General features: G+C 45.7%; 1 protein-coding gene across 1 annotated transcript in view; it reads right to left on the reverse strand.

Annotated features, from left to right (window-relative positions):
• The window catches only part of col22a1 (collagen, type XXII, alpha 1), a 463,862-nt gene that overhangs the window by 266,067 nt on the left and 184,018 nt on the right, over positions 1–13,777 (reverse strand). Inside the window, exons 7-9 of the mRNA XM_070888428.1 lie at positions 11,429–11,704; positions 9,230–9,310; positions 4,567–4,683 (exon numbers count right to left, since the gene is read on the reverse strand). Coding sequence (XP_070744529.1) covers positions 4,567–4,683; positions 9,230–9,310; positions 11,429–11,704 — 474 coding nt within the window. The remainder of the gene's footprint in view (positions 1–4,566; positions 4,684–9,229; positions 9,311–11,428; positions 11,705–13,777) is intronic.

Raw genomic sequence — 13,777 nt, forward strand, 5'->3', positions numbered from 1 at the left:
CTTCTGCCCCCATTCTACTGTCTCCCTGCATGGGTTCCCATCCCCCTGCCATATTAGTTTAACTCCTCCCCAACAGCACTAGCAAACACTCCCCCTCGGACATTGGTTCCAGTCCTGCCCAGGTATAGACCGTCTGGTTTGTACTGGTCCCACCTCCCCAAGAACTGGTTCCAATGTCCCAGGAATTTGAATCCCTCCATTCTGCACCACTCCTCAAGCCACGTATTCATCTGAGCTATCCTGCGATTCCTACTCTGACTAGCACGTGGCACTGGTAGCAATCCTGAGATTACTACCTTTGAGGTCCTACTTTTTAAATTTAGCTCCTAACTCCCTAATTTAGTCTTGTAGGACCTCATCCCATTTTTTACCTATATTGTTGGAACCTACATGCACCACGACAACTGGCTGTTCACCCTCCCCCTTCAAAATGTCCTGCAGCCGCTTCGAGACATCCTTGACCGTTGCACCAGGGAGGCAACATACAATCCTCGATTGCGGCCGCAGAAATGTCTATCTATTCCCCTTACAATAGAATCCCCTACCACTATAGCTCTCCTACTCTTTTTCCTGCCCTCCTGTGCACCACGGTGCCATGAACTTGGCTGCTGCTGCTCTGCCCTGATGAGTCATCCCCCCCAACAGTACCCAAAGCGGTGTATCTGCTTTGCAGGGGGATGACCATAGGGGACCCCTGCACTACCTTCCTTCCACTACTCTTCATGTTGGTCACCCATCCCCTATCTGGCTGTGTAACCTTTACCTGCGGTGTGGCCAACTCACTAAACGTGCTATTCACGACATCCTCAGCATCGCAGATGCTCCAGAGTAAATCTACCTGCAGCTCCAGTGCCGCAAAGCGGTCCGTCAGGAGCCGCAGCCGGATACACTTCCTGCACATGTCGTTGTCAGGGACACTGGGAGCGTCCCTGACTTCCCACATTGCATTGGAGGATCTTGACATGTGTCCGAGCTCTCCTGCCATGACTTAACCCCTAGATTAACTTAATTTGGCAACAACAATGATAAAGGTTCCCTACTGATAAAGGAAAAGAAAAAGAACTACTCACCAATCACGAGCCAATCACACAACCCCTTGGCTGTGACATCACCCTTCGATTTCATTCTACTTCTTTTTTGCTTTTCTTCCCTGCAGCTGCACCAGCTGGCCTCTCCGACGTCCCACTCCGCCTCCCGACTCACCACACTGCTCCCTCCGACTGATGGGCCTTTTGTAGGCCTCTCCGACGTCCCACTCCACCTCCCGACTCACCACACTGCTCCCTCCGACTGATGGGCCTTTTGTAGGCCTCTCTGACGTCCCGCTCCACCTCCCGACTCACCACACTGCTCCCTCCAACTGACGGGCCTTTTGTAGGCCTCTCCAAATTCCAACTCCGCCTCCTGACTCACCACGCTGCTCCCTCCGACAGATGGGCCTTTTGTAGGCCTCTCCGACATCCTGCTCCACCTCCCAACTCACCCTGGAGCCATGTCTCCGTAATCCCAATTATATCATATTCGTTAATAGCTGCCTGCGCTGTTAATTCGTCCACCTTATTACGAATACTCCTCGCATTGAGGCACAGCGCCTTCAGGCTTGTCTTTTTAACACACTTTGTCCCTTTAGAATTTTGCTGTAATGTGGCCTTTTTTGATTTATTTCTTGGGTTTCTCTGCCCTCCACTTTTACTTTTCTTCTTTCTATCTTTTGCTTCTGCCTCCATTTTACTTCCTTTTGTTTCCCTGCATAGGTTCCCATCCCCCTGCCATATTAGTTTAACTCCTCCCCAACAGCACTAGCAAACACTCCCCCTAGGACATTGGTTCCGGTCCTGCCAGGTGTAGACCGTTCGGTTTGTACTGGTCCCATCTCCCCCAGAACCGGCTCCATTGTCCCAGGAATTTGAATCCATCCCTCCCGCACCACTCCTCAAGCCACGTATTTATCTTAGCTATCCTGCAATTCCTATTCTGACTAGCACGTGGCTCTGGTAGCAATCCTGAGATCCTGCTTTTTAATTTAACTCCTAGCTCCCTAAATTCACAGAAATCATAGAAATTTACGGAACAGACGGAATATTTCGGCCCATCGCGTCCAATCCGGCCAACAAAGAGCTAACCAGCCTAATCCCACTTTCCAACTCTTGGTCCATAGCCTTGTAATTTACGGCAATTCAAGTGCACAATCAAGTACTTATTAAATGTGACGAGGGTTTCTGCCTCTACCACCCTTTCAGGCAGTGAGTTCCAGACTCCCACCACCCTCTGGGTAAAAACATTTTCCCTCAAATCCCCTCTAATTACTTTAAAGTTATGCCCCCTGGTTGTTGACCCCTCTGCTAAGGGGAAGCTTCAATCTTGTCAATTAAGTTCCCATTAAATAAAGCAAGTAGGAATATTTCCTCTTGCAGATACATCTAATATGATTTTGTATGCCCAGTCAATCTATTTTGGTTCAGTCTGGTTTGGTTTGAATTTTCCACACACTGAAAAATATTACTGAAAATGTATATCTGAACCCTGTAGACCGTCAGTTGGGAGGCCCGCTAACTCACCTCATGTTCAACATGACAGAGCTATCCTTTTTAAATGGCTGAATGGAATTCAAAAATGCTTGCAATAATATAAACTTTCTTTTATTATTTTTGAACCAATTATCCAGAAATAAAATGTATTTTAAGTTGTGGGACTTAAAGGAAATAGTCCAGTCTCCAAGCACCGACAATTTCCAATATCAAGTTTCTGTCACTAGTCTTTAGCCATTGCTTCCAAACAGTACGAGAAAAAATCAAGTCTGGTTGATATTACTCACTTGAGGTAAACATTACCATTAGAGCGAGCCTTTAATAACTAGATGTTGTTATCATTCGGCTACTAAATAACAAAAAGGAAAACAGGAGATCTGTGCCTTTTTTTAACTTCATAACTCTTGGTGAACCTTTTTAATGTGAGGAATGAGAAAAAATGTAATGTCAGTGTCTGTGTATCTGTATCATTGTATGCATATGTTGTACTAAGCATTAGGGTACATGCCAGGGATTCACAGTTTTCATAAAAGAATTTAACTTTCATGTGGACACACTTTTGTATTATAACATATATTGCATCTCCTGTATGGATGAATTTTTGAAATAGTAGTACACTTTTCACAGAAATTATATTGAGGGATTTGTATTATAAATTGAATTAAAAAAAAAAGACTGGTGCTATATCAATGCAAGCTCTTTCTTTTCCTCTTCTGTTATACCTCGCACTACCCAGCATTGCATTTTCACATTTTGGTTAGTTTTGTGCTGTGAATCTGAACCACAAAAGACGCTTGACTGAAACTGACTTAAACTCAATTAACACAGGCGGCAGAGAACACAAGAGAAAACGTCACTTGTATTAGTCAGGCCTGGATTTAAACCCACTTCTAGATGTGACAGGGAACTGCGCTAACCCAGTGCATGCTCAATTCCCCAGACAGCGGTGCTTTTTAAATTTGTAGTGGTTTTCTCGGCAGAGTCTTACAACCCATTCCTGACACAGTAATTTTTGGTTTACTCCCTTGCTATTGACTTCTTTAAAAAAAAAAATCAAGATTAAAACCAAGCCCTGTCTATTTTTCCCATGTATTTCAGGAAGCAAGCAGTCTAATGTTAGGTAGCCAAAGACTGATGTTCACCCACTCTACCCTGATTCTATCTTTTGGTTTTGGGCATGGTGGGGCTAAAATTTACTTCCAAAATTTACCTCTGCCTGAAACGGGCTGCACCTTCTGCTCCTGAAGTGGTTTTTCTGCCGCTTCGGATGAGGTCGCCTCTTTTGGTAAATTCAGCTCTTTGTCGTTTTATTTGAAGCAGACCAGAAGTTGGTCATAATAGGGGCTAGAGGGGTGGAAGTGGAGGCAGGACAGAGTCTCCGCTGCTGTCAATCAGCAGCGGAGCGGAGATGACAATATGACGCAAGTGCATCACCACGCTCTCCCCTCCACTTAAAGGGGAGAGCCTTCGGCATTTTGACACTTCGGTCCACCAGGGAGGGTTTTGGCCGGGGGCGGGCCAGCTGCCGAGCACCCAAGGGGGGGCTGCCAGGCTGCCTGTCGGCGGCCCAGCCGAACACGGGGGCATAATTGTCAGCCCGACCTGGCAGTCGGTCGACAAGAAAAAACATGGTGGCCGCGGCAGTGTGCCCTCCCCTTGAAGGGCCGCTGCGCTGCTATGGCTCACAAACTGAAAGCAAGGTGCACCGACAGAAAAAGTTGTAGGGGGCACAGAGCGGCAGAATATAGATTTTTGGAGCTAAATTTCACAGGAAGTGCGATGGAGGTGCAGGAGATTGGCGGTGCGCCCTTTGATGACGCACTTAAGATGGTCAGCAGCAGCGGGGCGGAAGTGGGAACCGCCAGAAAAATCCCCAAGCTGAATTTCAGTGGCAGTGGCCATTGGACTGGAAGTCGGCGGCTGCTCAACTCTGCCGCTTGGCTGCTGCTTTCTAGCGGTAGGTGGCTTTTTTGGGGACTTGAATTTCGGCCGCGGTAAATATTGGCAATTCTCTAATTCAGTCAATTACTTGTAGTACCTTCTCTCCCTTGTGACAGGAACAGTTGATGGTCTTCGTACTGTCAGCCTCAGCGGGTGCTTGGGGTGTTGTTGAGATCTCAACATGAGGGCGTTGGGTGGCAAGCATAATCTGACACTGGAACAAATGAGAAAGAAATGACTGTTAGAAATACAGGGTGAGTGGATAAGGAGTGTAAGAGCAGTTACCTTCAAATGTATCTCAGTGCAAGTCATATACAACCAACAGTACTGAACTGAATAACTCAAAAGTGAACATCTCTCTTAAAGGAACACCCTACACTCTCACCCACCATTCAACCCACCACTCTAGTCACCATGACTTAGTGGGTAAAAGCAGGGAAGAACAAAGCCAGTGTCTTCGATCCCCGCCAAAAACGTTTTACCCTCGTCTCCGATTCCATCCACCTCCTCCTCCTTGACCACTGCTCAGGTTGATGCCAACTTTTTGCAACCTAGGTGTTCTATTTGAATGTAAGCTCAGCTAACGACCACATAACTCTCTAACATAAAGACTGCCTATGTATACCTCCCGAACATCGCCCATATCTGTCCCAGCCTCAGCCCATTTTCTACTGAAACTCTCATCCGTGCCTTTGTCATCTCCAGTCTCCCAATACTCCAATGCTCGACTGGCCATCCTCCACCCAATGTGATCTTTAGCTCATCCAAACCTCTGATGGCTGTAATGTAACCCACACAATCACCTATCACCCTTCTGCATGTTGACCCACATCAACACCTTGAAAACAAAATTCTCACCTTGTGATCAAATCCCTTTGTGGCCTCTCTGTAACCTCCTCCAGCCCTGCAATCTTCCAAGAACTCTGGCCTCTTGTGCACCCCAACTTCTTCTGCCCCGCCATTGGCAGCTGTGTCCTCAGCCATCTAGGCTCTAAGTTCTGAAATTTTCTCCCTAAATTTCCGCGCCTCTCCACCTCTCTCTCTTGTCCTTTAATACTCTCCTTAAGTTACACCTCTTCACCAGGCTTTTAGTCACTCATTCTAAAATATCCTTCTTTGGCTCGGTGTAAATTTTTGTCTGATTATGCTTCTGTCAAGCACTTTGGGATGTTTCCTCCATTAAAACTGCTAAAATGCAAGTAGTTGTTTGTTGTAAATGAATTACTCAGTGCGGCACCTGCCGACCTGCGAGGGAACACCATCGGCAGATCATAAGAACATAAGAAATAGGAGTAGGAGTCGGCCATTCAGCCCCTTGAGCCTGCTCCACCATTCAATAAGATTGTGGCTGATCTGATTTTGAGCTCAGCTCCACTTCCCTGCCCATTCCCCATAACCCTTCACTGCCTTATCATTCAAAAATCTGTCTATCTCCGCCTTAAATATATTCAATGACCCAGCCTCCACAGCTCCCTGGTCGGGGGAAAAAGAGCTGGAGCGGACCAGGACAGCGCAGCAACCCCCGACTTGTGAGAGAACATAATAAATAGAAGTGGAAGAGCAGCTTGATTGGGGCCCAGGAGCGTCGGAGTTCGGGGCACAGGAGCGGCGAGAGTTCAGGGCCCAGGAGAGGCGAGAGTTCGGGGCGCAGGAGAGGCGAGAGTTCAGGGCCCAGGAGAGGCGAGAGTTCGGAGCCCAGGAGAGGCGAGGTGGGAGTCGAGAAGCAGCAGGGTCGTGATCCAGGAGCGGCGGTGTCGGAGTTGAGGAGTGGTGGGGTCGGAGTTGAGGAACGGCGAGGTTGGAAGCGTGGTCGTGGCCCAGGAGCGCCAGTGTCGGAGTTGAGGAGCGGCGAGGTCAGAGTCAAGGAGCCCAGCAGTGAGGCAGAGGCCCAGAAGCGGCACAGCGTATAACAACAGCGGGTTCGTGGACCAGGGAAGGTGCAGCATGGGCCAGCCCACACTGCAATCTATGGACAGTAGGAGTATGTGTGTGTACTAGATCCTTGCAGCAGAGCTGGTCTCCAGTCCTCTTGGTTAATCCTTGTCACTGGACCTTGCTCTGTCAAGCCCATGTGGTGGCTGGTGTGTAACGGACACTCCACGTTAAAATAATTCACGCACAGGCATCTTCCACCCTTCAGGATGTTGTTCGGGACCTGGAATGTCAGGTCCCTCATTGAAACACCTGTGAACTCATCCCTTTTTGGTGTGGAAGCAGGTCATCCTCGACACGAGGGACTGCCGAATACTATACTGAGCCATAAATGTCTGTAAGGTCTCAGATTCAATTCCTGATTTGCATTGAGTCAGCTGATCTCAGCTGCATTGTTACTAGGGCTTCTACTCTGCCTCAGTAGTTGATAGTTACCACGGTTCTCATTCTAATTGATGTGCAATGACCTTTGTTGGAAAGTGCCTACTTGAATGTTAGGGAAGGATGGGACTGGGCAGGGCTGAAATGTCCCACCATAGTTTAAAAGCCCATTAACACTCATTGGGCTGGATATTTGGTCTTCTACTGCCCCTCTTAGCACCCTAGAGGGGCGGCAATGGCAGCGGAATGCACTTGCACCCGGGTGGCCAGCTTCCAGCTCCCCGCCGGGACATTCGGTGCCGGTATCGACGGGGCGCGGAGCATTACCGCCCAGAAGTGTCGAGTCGATGTGCAACGCCCCTGGTTGCGATGTCGGCTCGATTTCTGGTTGCGCTCCGCAGCGCACCCCAATGGGAACGCCTGTGAAAGCAGGCATTCCAAGCTATGCCGGCCGCTGTGAGGTAAGTAATGCCAACCCAGTGTGATTGTTTAACATTTTTTTGCTTTTTGCAACTTTTTTTGTGGTGGGGTGGGCTATGCATTGGGAATGTTTTGGTGAATTTTGTTTCCCCCAGGCCTCTGTTATGATGCTCCGAGGCCGGCTGTTTAGTCCGGGACTGTCCCTTGCTCAGCCGGCCTAGCGCCCTAAAAGAGGTGTGCAAGGCCTCCCTTAGCGGCCCGCTCCGAACTCTGAGCCCAGCTGTTGAATTTTGTGGCAGCAGACGCAAATCATTTGCCGGCGCAAAATTTATTGCTCTGCCCGGGACATCACCCCAACTGAGGCACGATCGAATTTGTCCCCCATTGACTCATTATCCTGGCTCAAGTGGTCACTTGCACATGGTATTGTAGATCTGCTGGCACCCGTGAATCTGTACCCCGCTATGCTACTATCTTCAGTAGAGGAAGAAAGAACATTAAAAAATTAAACCACAAAAAATAAAAATAAACTCAAGCCCTTGGTGGTGTTGCATCATACAGTAATAATCAATGGGGGTAGTAAGATGCATTCAAAATGCACTGTTCCACACAATGGGTCAATTCTGACTTTGTGCTATAGTGAATCAGCAGCCAGTTTTACATCTCTCCCGATTCCATTTCCGACGATGTAAGTAAAAATCGGAATTGATGTAAAATGGGCTGCTGATTTGATATTGTCACTACTATACTACACACAAAGGGTGGTAGAAGTTTAGAACTCTCTTCTGCAAACTGCAAGTGATGCTCGGTCAATTGTTAATTTTAAATCAGAGATTGATAGATTTTTGTTAACCAAAGGTATTAAGGGATCATGGGGCAAAGGGATATGGAGTTAAGTCACAGATCAGCCATAATCTTGTTGAAAGGCTGAACAGGCTCGAGGGGTTAAATAGCTGACTACTGTTCCGATGTATTTTCCGTTTTACACTTTCGTTATTACCCTCATTGATTTTACATTGTCTGTCGGGGGTGAAGAGCAGTGTCTTCACAGGGAAGAATAATCAAAATACTGACAGACCCGTCCTCTAGGCTGTACTCACCTTTGTTTGGCTGCACTTTGTTAATTCAGAGCACTTGGTGAGCAAATGTAAACCTTGCTTACATAGCAGACACTAGATCGTGATTCTATCAATTCTTCATGCACTTAAAAACTCTTTTTTATTTGGAAAGATGCTTTAATGACATCAAACAAAATAAGATTTTATAAAGCACAGTTTCATAAGTATTGACCATTCTTCATGTGCGAGTTTAGCAACTAATAGTTGGATGTTAAACCATTTAAGGATAGCTTGATCCTTTCCTTGCCCTGGTGTGCTGGATTGTAGCAGTTGCTGGAAAGTAATTCGGATGAGAAAACCCTCCTTAAATGGACAAAGTCGTACTTAAACCCCTTACTGCTATTTTGCTCAGGGGAAGGACTAGCCCCCACCCCCGAGCAAAATATCTCGACAACGGAGTAATTAAACTATGTTATTCCCATTCATGGTGTCGTTTTAGATCATAGGGGAGGTTTGCCAAACTACGTTTTGCTGTGAACACAAATAAAGAGAGTTGGAACTGAATGTAAATTGTAATTATATCAAATATCATAATACTTGTTCAACAACAACTAACATTTGTATAATATGCTTGATGTAGAAAAATACTTCACACAGGGTCAGTCAGACAAAAATGGACACCAAGCCAAAGAAGACGATATTTGGAGGGGTGACAAAAAAGATTGGTCAAAGTGGGTTTTAAAAAGGGTCTTAAAACAGGAGAGGGAGATGGAGAAGTTTAGGGAAGGAATTCCGGATTGCCTAGCAACTAGACCGAGATGACTGAAAGAACGGACGCTAAAGGTGGGGCATTGCAGGTAATAATTTCATTAAAAGAGTACTTGCTGAATGTGTACAAAACCACGTAAATCAGCTCTTCAACTTTAAGAGCCCTTTGTTTCCTCTTTGAATGTTTTACTTCTTACTCACCGGGTTGCTGGGAAGGTCACAGCAGTTCTCCAGCTCTGCATCCTTGGCGTCGCAGTAAATGACGATCCGCTGAAGGTCAAACTGCAATAAAATAAGGAAGCACAACAGATTGGTTTTTTAGAAATTTCTGAATGAATATTGTAAATTTATTTTGAACCCATTTTCTTTTCTGCCTTCCCCTCCTTCAGGTTCTACGTCAGCTTTCCACTACCTGCTGTGATTTGGGCCTCACAACTCAAGCCCAATCCAATTCTCTTCAAAGGGGAATGACCTTTCCTTTATCAATTAACAAGGGAATGCCTATTTTACTCTGAATTAGTGACTCACGAATGAAATTGATTCTCAGAAACTGCACATGTCAAAGCCACCTTCCCCGTTAGTTCCTTTGTGGGTCTTTAATTATTCAGAAAAACAAGTACTTTCCCATTATTTTCTTTTAAAAATGACTTTTACCTCTACTCCAGTGCTTAGGCATTTTCCAGAGTGGATGGAAAAGGAAGGATGGGTATATTCTTGATGAGCCCCCTGCCCCTGCCCAACTGATGTTAACTGCAGTATCTTTATGCTGAAATCAGCTAATACAGTTCAAGCCAGGGATCAAACCTGGGATATTATTACAGCTGTGTTTATATATGTGTTAACATGGTACTTATGGCATCAGTTCCAGATGTAGAATCTCCTGCAACTGGCAGCAACCCCAAAGAAAACTTGAGAAATCTGCTAAGGCTGTAAAGACTTCGTAAATTTTCTTCCTGATTTGAAAAATGTATTGTAGTAAAAACACCAGAATACACATTTGTCCTTACTCCTTTATCACTCTGACTTGCTGGTTGCTTCCATAGGTAAGAGTTCCATAGTCCCAGCACAGAAACCATTCTATTCCATGGTTTCTCTCCATAAATGCCCGAGTTGGTAGCACTTTTGCCTTTGCTTCAGAAGGTTGTGGGTTCAAACCCCACTCTAGAAACTGATCATATAAACTAAGTTTACACATGATTGCAGTGTCGTATCTTTAGAGAGGGGTGCATGCACCGAACTAAGCCAGTGGCAGGACCACGGGAAATTGATCTCATTTGTATATTACCAGGGAGCTGCGGGAGCAGGTCGCGGCCTCAGAGGCAGCTCGTTGGTTCTAGGGAGAGGCGAGATCGGCTGGCCGAGGACAGCAAGCAAGTTGGGAGAGATGAGGAAATCAGGAAGTAGGGTGGAAATCAGGAGGGCGGGTGGAGGGGGAGGTGGGCATTGGTGGCTGACAGCGTGTTACAGTTTTAATGTGGAGCCTGGAAAAGCATTCCTGCTCCACCGGACTCCATATTTACCTTTTTAGTAGCAGCCTCCAACTGTCGTTTAAGGACACTGGTTTGGCTACCGTGTGCCCGCAAAAATTGACCTTTGTATGTGCGGTGCATGCTGTATTTCGTCGCAATCCAACAACCAACAACAACTTGCATTTATATAGAGCCTTTAACATAGTGAAACATCCCAAGACCCTTCACAGTAGTATTATGAGATAAAAATTTGACACCGAGCCGCATAAGTAGAAATTAGTGCAGGTAACCAAAAGCTTGGTCAAAGAGGTATGTTTTAAGGAGCGTCTTGAAGGAGGAAAGAGAGGTAGAGAGGTGGAGAGGTTTAGGCAGGGAATTCCAGAGCTGGGGCCTAGGCAACAGAAGGCACGGCCATCAATGGTTGAGCGATTATAATCAGGGATTTTCAAGAGGGCAGAATTAGAGGAGTGCAGACATCTCGAGGGGTTGTGGGGCTGAAAGAGATTACAGAGATAAAGAGGGGTGAGGCCATGAAGGGATTTGAAAATAAGGATGAGAATTTTGAAATCGAGCACGGGGGTAATGGGTGAGCAGGACTTGTTGCAAGTATTGCAAAGGGGCCTGAAACAGGCATTAGGACCCCGATTTGCAAAGGTAATGGACTTAATGCCTATTTCAGGCAGGTGCTCTGGACTACTATTGGGTGCCCTAACCAATATGGCATGTGGTGCATTTCCAGCATAGACTGAGCGAGCGCTTGGCATAGTGGACCTTTCAGTGCCTGCTTAGCGGCTGACAAATGGGCACTCCGTAATTGAATTTCAAAGCCATTGTCTGAAATCATTGAAATAAAATCATTTTTTGGCTAAACTGAGGATCCATTTTATTTCCGTTCATTCTTATCTGAGAACACAAATGGGGCACTACTCACGTCGATTGGGATACTGTCATACAGGCGCTTGCCAATGACTGTCTTCCCTTGGATGTTGATGTTCTCCCGTTCTTCCATTGGGAGCGTTTCAATCAGTTTGCAGTCGATGTAGAGGGAGACACTATCCAACTGAATGCTCAGTGCCATCTTGTGCCAATTGCGGTCAAATAAGCCGCTGACTTCTCGGTTTCTGAAAACAGTCCTCACGGCATCCTTCCTCAGTCCGACTGCGTTGTACTCCACAGCTTTGTTCTCACCATCTAATCGAATGGAAACCTGAATAACGCAAAGAAAGTCATCACTGGGCACTCCGACCTTAATGAAGTCTCGCTGCTTAAACTGGTCTTGGCTACTGACACCATGATTCTATCACCAATATGACACAATATCAACAGCTCTCATATGATCCAGCAGCCCTGCTCGGTGTGACTCCATTATTGCACTATCTAGGTTCTTACAGCCTGAATTTATGCCATCTTCCAGGTGCCAGCTGATGCAGTGATAAATGCAACAACCTGCTAATTGAATCTGAAAACAGCTGATAGTTACAGAACTGATCAGACTTAAAGGATTGAGTCGACAATTCTTATTTTTTTTTATTTCATCTTTTATCCTGCCCTTTTCTATGTTCCCCTCCTGAAGGCTGTCAATCATGCTGTGGCACGGTTTCACAGACATTGAAAGCTCCCCTTATATTTGAGGTTAAACATGTGTGTTGGCTAATCGTGATTCTGTCACGTTTGACGTCAATGGAAAATATAATCAGGTGGGGTGTAAAATGGCCAGTCAATCTGATCCCATCAGTACCCCGCTGGGTGGATTAGGTTAAAATTACCTGAATAAGCCCGTTGACAAAACATGTTTTGATTATAAGGGGTAGTTGCAAAGAAGGAAAGGCAAGATTTGTAGGTTTCATCACATCACTGACGAAGGTGAAATTACAACAGAGCTTTCATCCTCATGGCATGGTGCAGCAGTCCAACTATTTCTTTCACTTCTTATCAGGTTATAAAAGCCCTGACTATGTCCTTTAACATTATCTGCTAGCCTTTTATATATATTCCTTTTGGTCTCTCTAATGTCCTTCTTCACTTCCTAACTACACATTTTACAATCCTCATGAGTTAGTAGTTTTAGTCCTAACTTGTAAATTCCTTGTAAATTTCAACTTAGTTTTAATCGCTTTATTGATCCAGAGAGCTGTATCCTTTGATCCTTTCTCCTTATAGAACTGTATTTTGTACTCTATTCTTTGTCTCTTTACGATCCTTTTCTATTCTTTTATTGAAGATTAAGTTGTGGTCACTATTTCCCAATTGTTCTCTGTCTCATTCCCCAGAACTAAAGCAAACCTTCTTGTATTGTCAGATTAGAAACATATTGATCTAGGAAGCAGCCTGCGTTGCATTCTAAAAAAATATTCTCCACCTTGATGACAACCATTACCTTTAGTCCAGTCAATCTTCGACTGGTCAAAAACATTAATGTCATTGCCCTGCTATTCTTGCATTTCTTTATGATCTGTATGCAAGTCTCCCTCTATCTGTTTCCATTGTTTGGTGGCCTGTAATTTACAATTAGAATTGTACCATTTCCGTCCTATTTCTTAGCTCTAGTCATATGTATTTGATCTTAATGTAATCTATAGGACCTATAGATTAGGAAAAGGAGAGGTGCAACGAGACGTGGGTGTCATGGTACATCAGTCATTGCAGGTTGGCATGCAGGTACAGCAGGCGGTTAAGAAAGCAAATGGCATGTTGGCCTTCATAGCGAGGGGATTTGAGTACAGGGGCAGGGAGGTGTTGCTACAGTTGTACAGGACCTTGGTGAGGCCACACCTGGAGTATTGTGTACAGTTTTGGTCTCCTAACTTGAGGAAGGACATTCTTGCTATTGAGGGAGTGCAGCGAAGGTTCACCAGACTGATTCCCGGGATGGTGGGACTGACCTATCAAGAAAGACTGGATCAACTGGGCTTGTATTCACTGGAGTTCAGAAGAATGAGAGGGGACCTCATAGAAACGTTTAAAATTCTGACGGGTTTAGACAGGTTGGATGCAGGAAGAATGTTCCCAATGTTGGGGAAGTCCAGAGCCAGGGGTCACAGTCTCTCGGATAAGGGGTAAGCTATTTAGGACCGAGATGAGGAGAAACTTCTTCACCCAGAGAGTGGTGAACCTGTGGAATTCTCTACCACAGAAAGTAGTTGAGGCCAATTCACTCAATATATTCAAAAGGGAGTTAGATGAAGTCCTTACTACTAGGGCAATCAAGGGGTATGGTGAGAAAGCAGGAATGGGGTACTGAAGTTACATGTTCAGCCATGAACTCATTGAATGGCAGTGC

This window comes from Pristiophorus japonicus, chromosome 1 (genome assembly GCF_044704955.1).
Source record: "Pristiophorus japonicus isolate sPriJap1 chromosome 1, sPriJap1.hap1, whole genome shotgun sequence".
In the NCBI taxonomy this organism is placed as follows: domain Eukaryota; kingdom Metazoa; phylum Chordata; class Chondrichthyes; family Pristiophoridae; genus Pristiophorus; species Pristiophorus japonicus.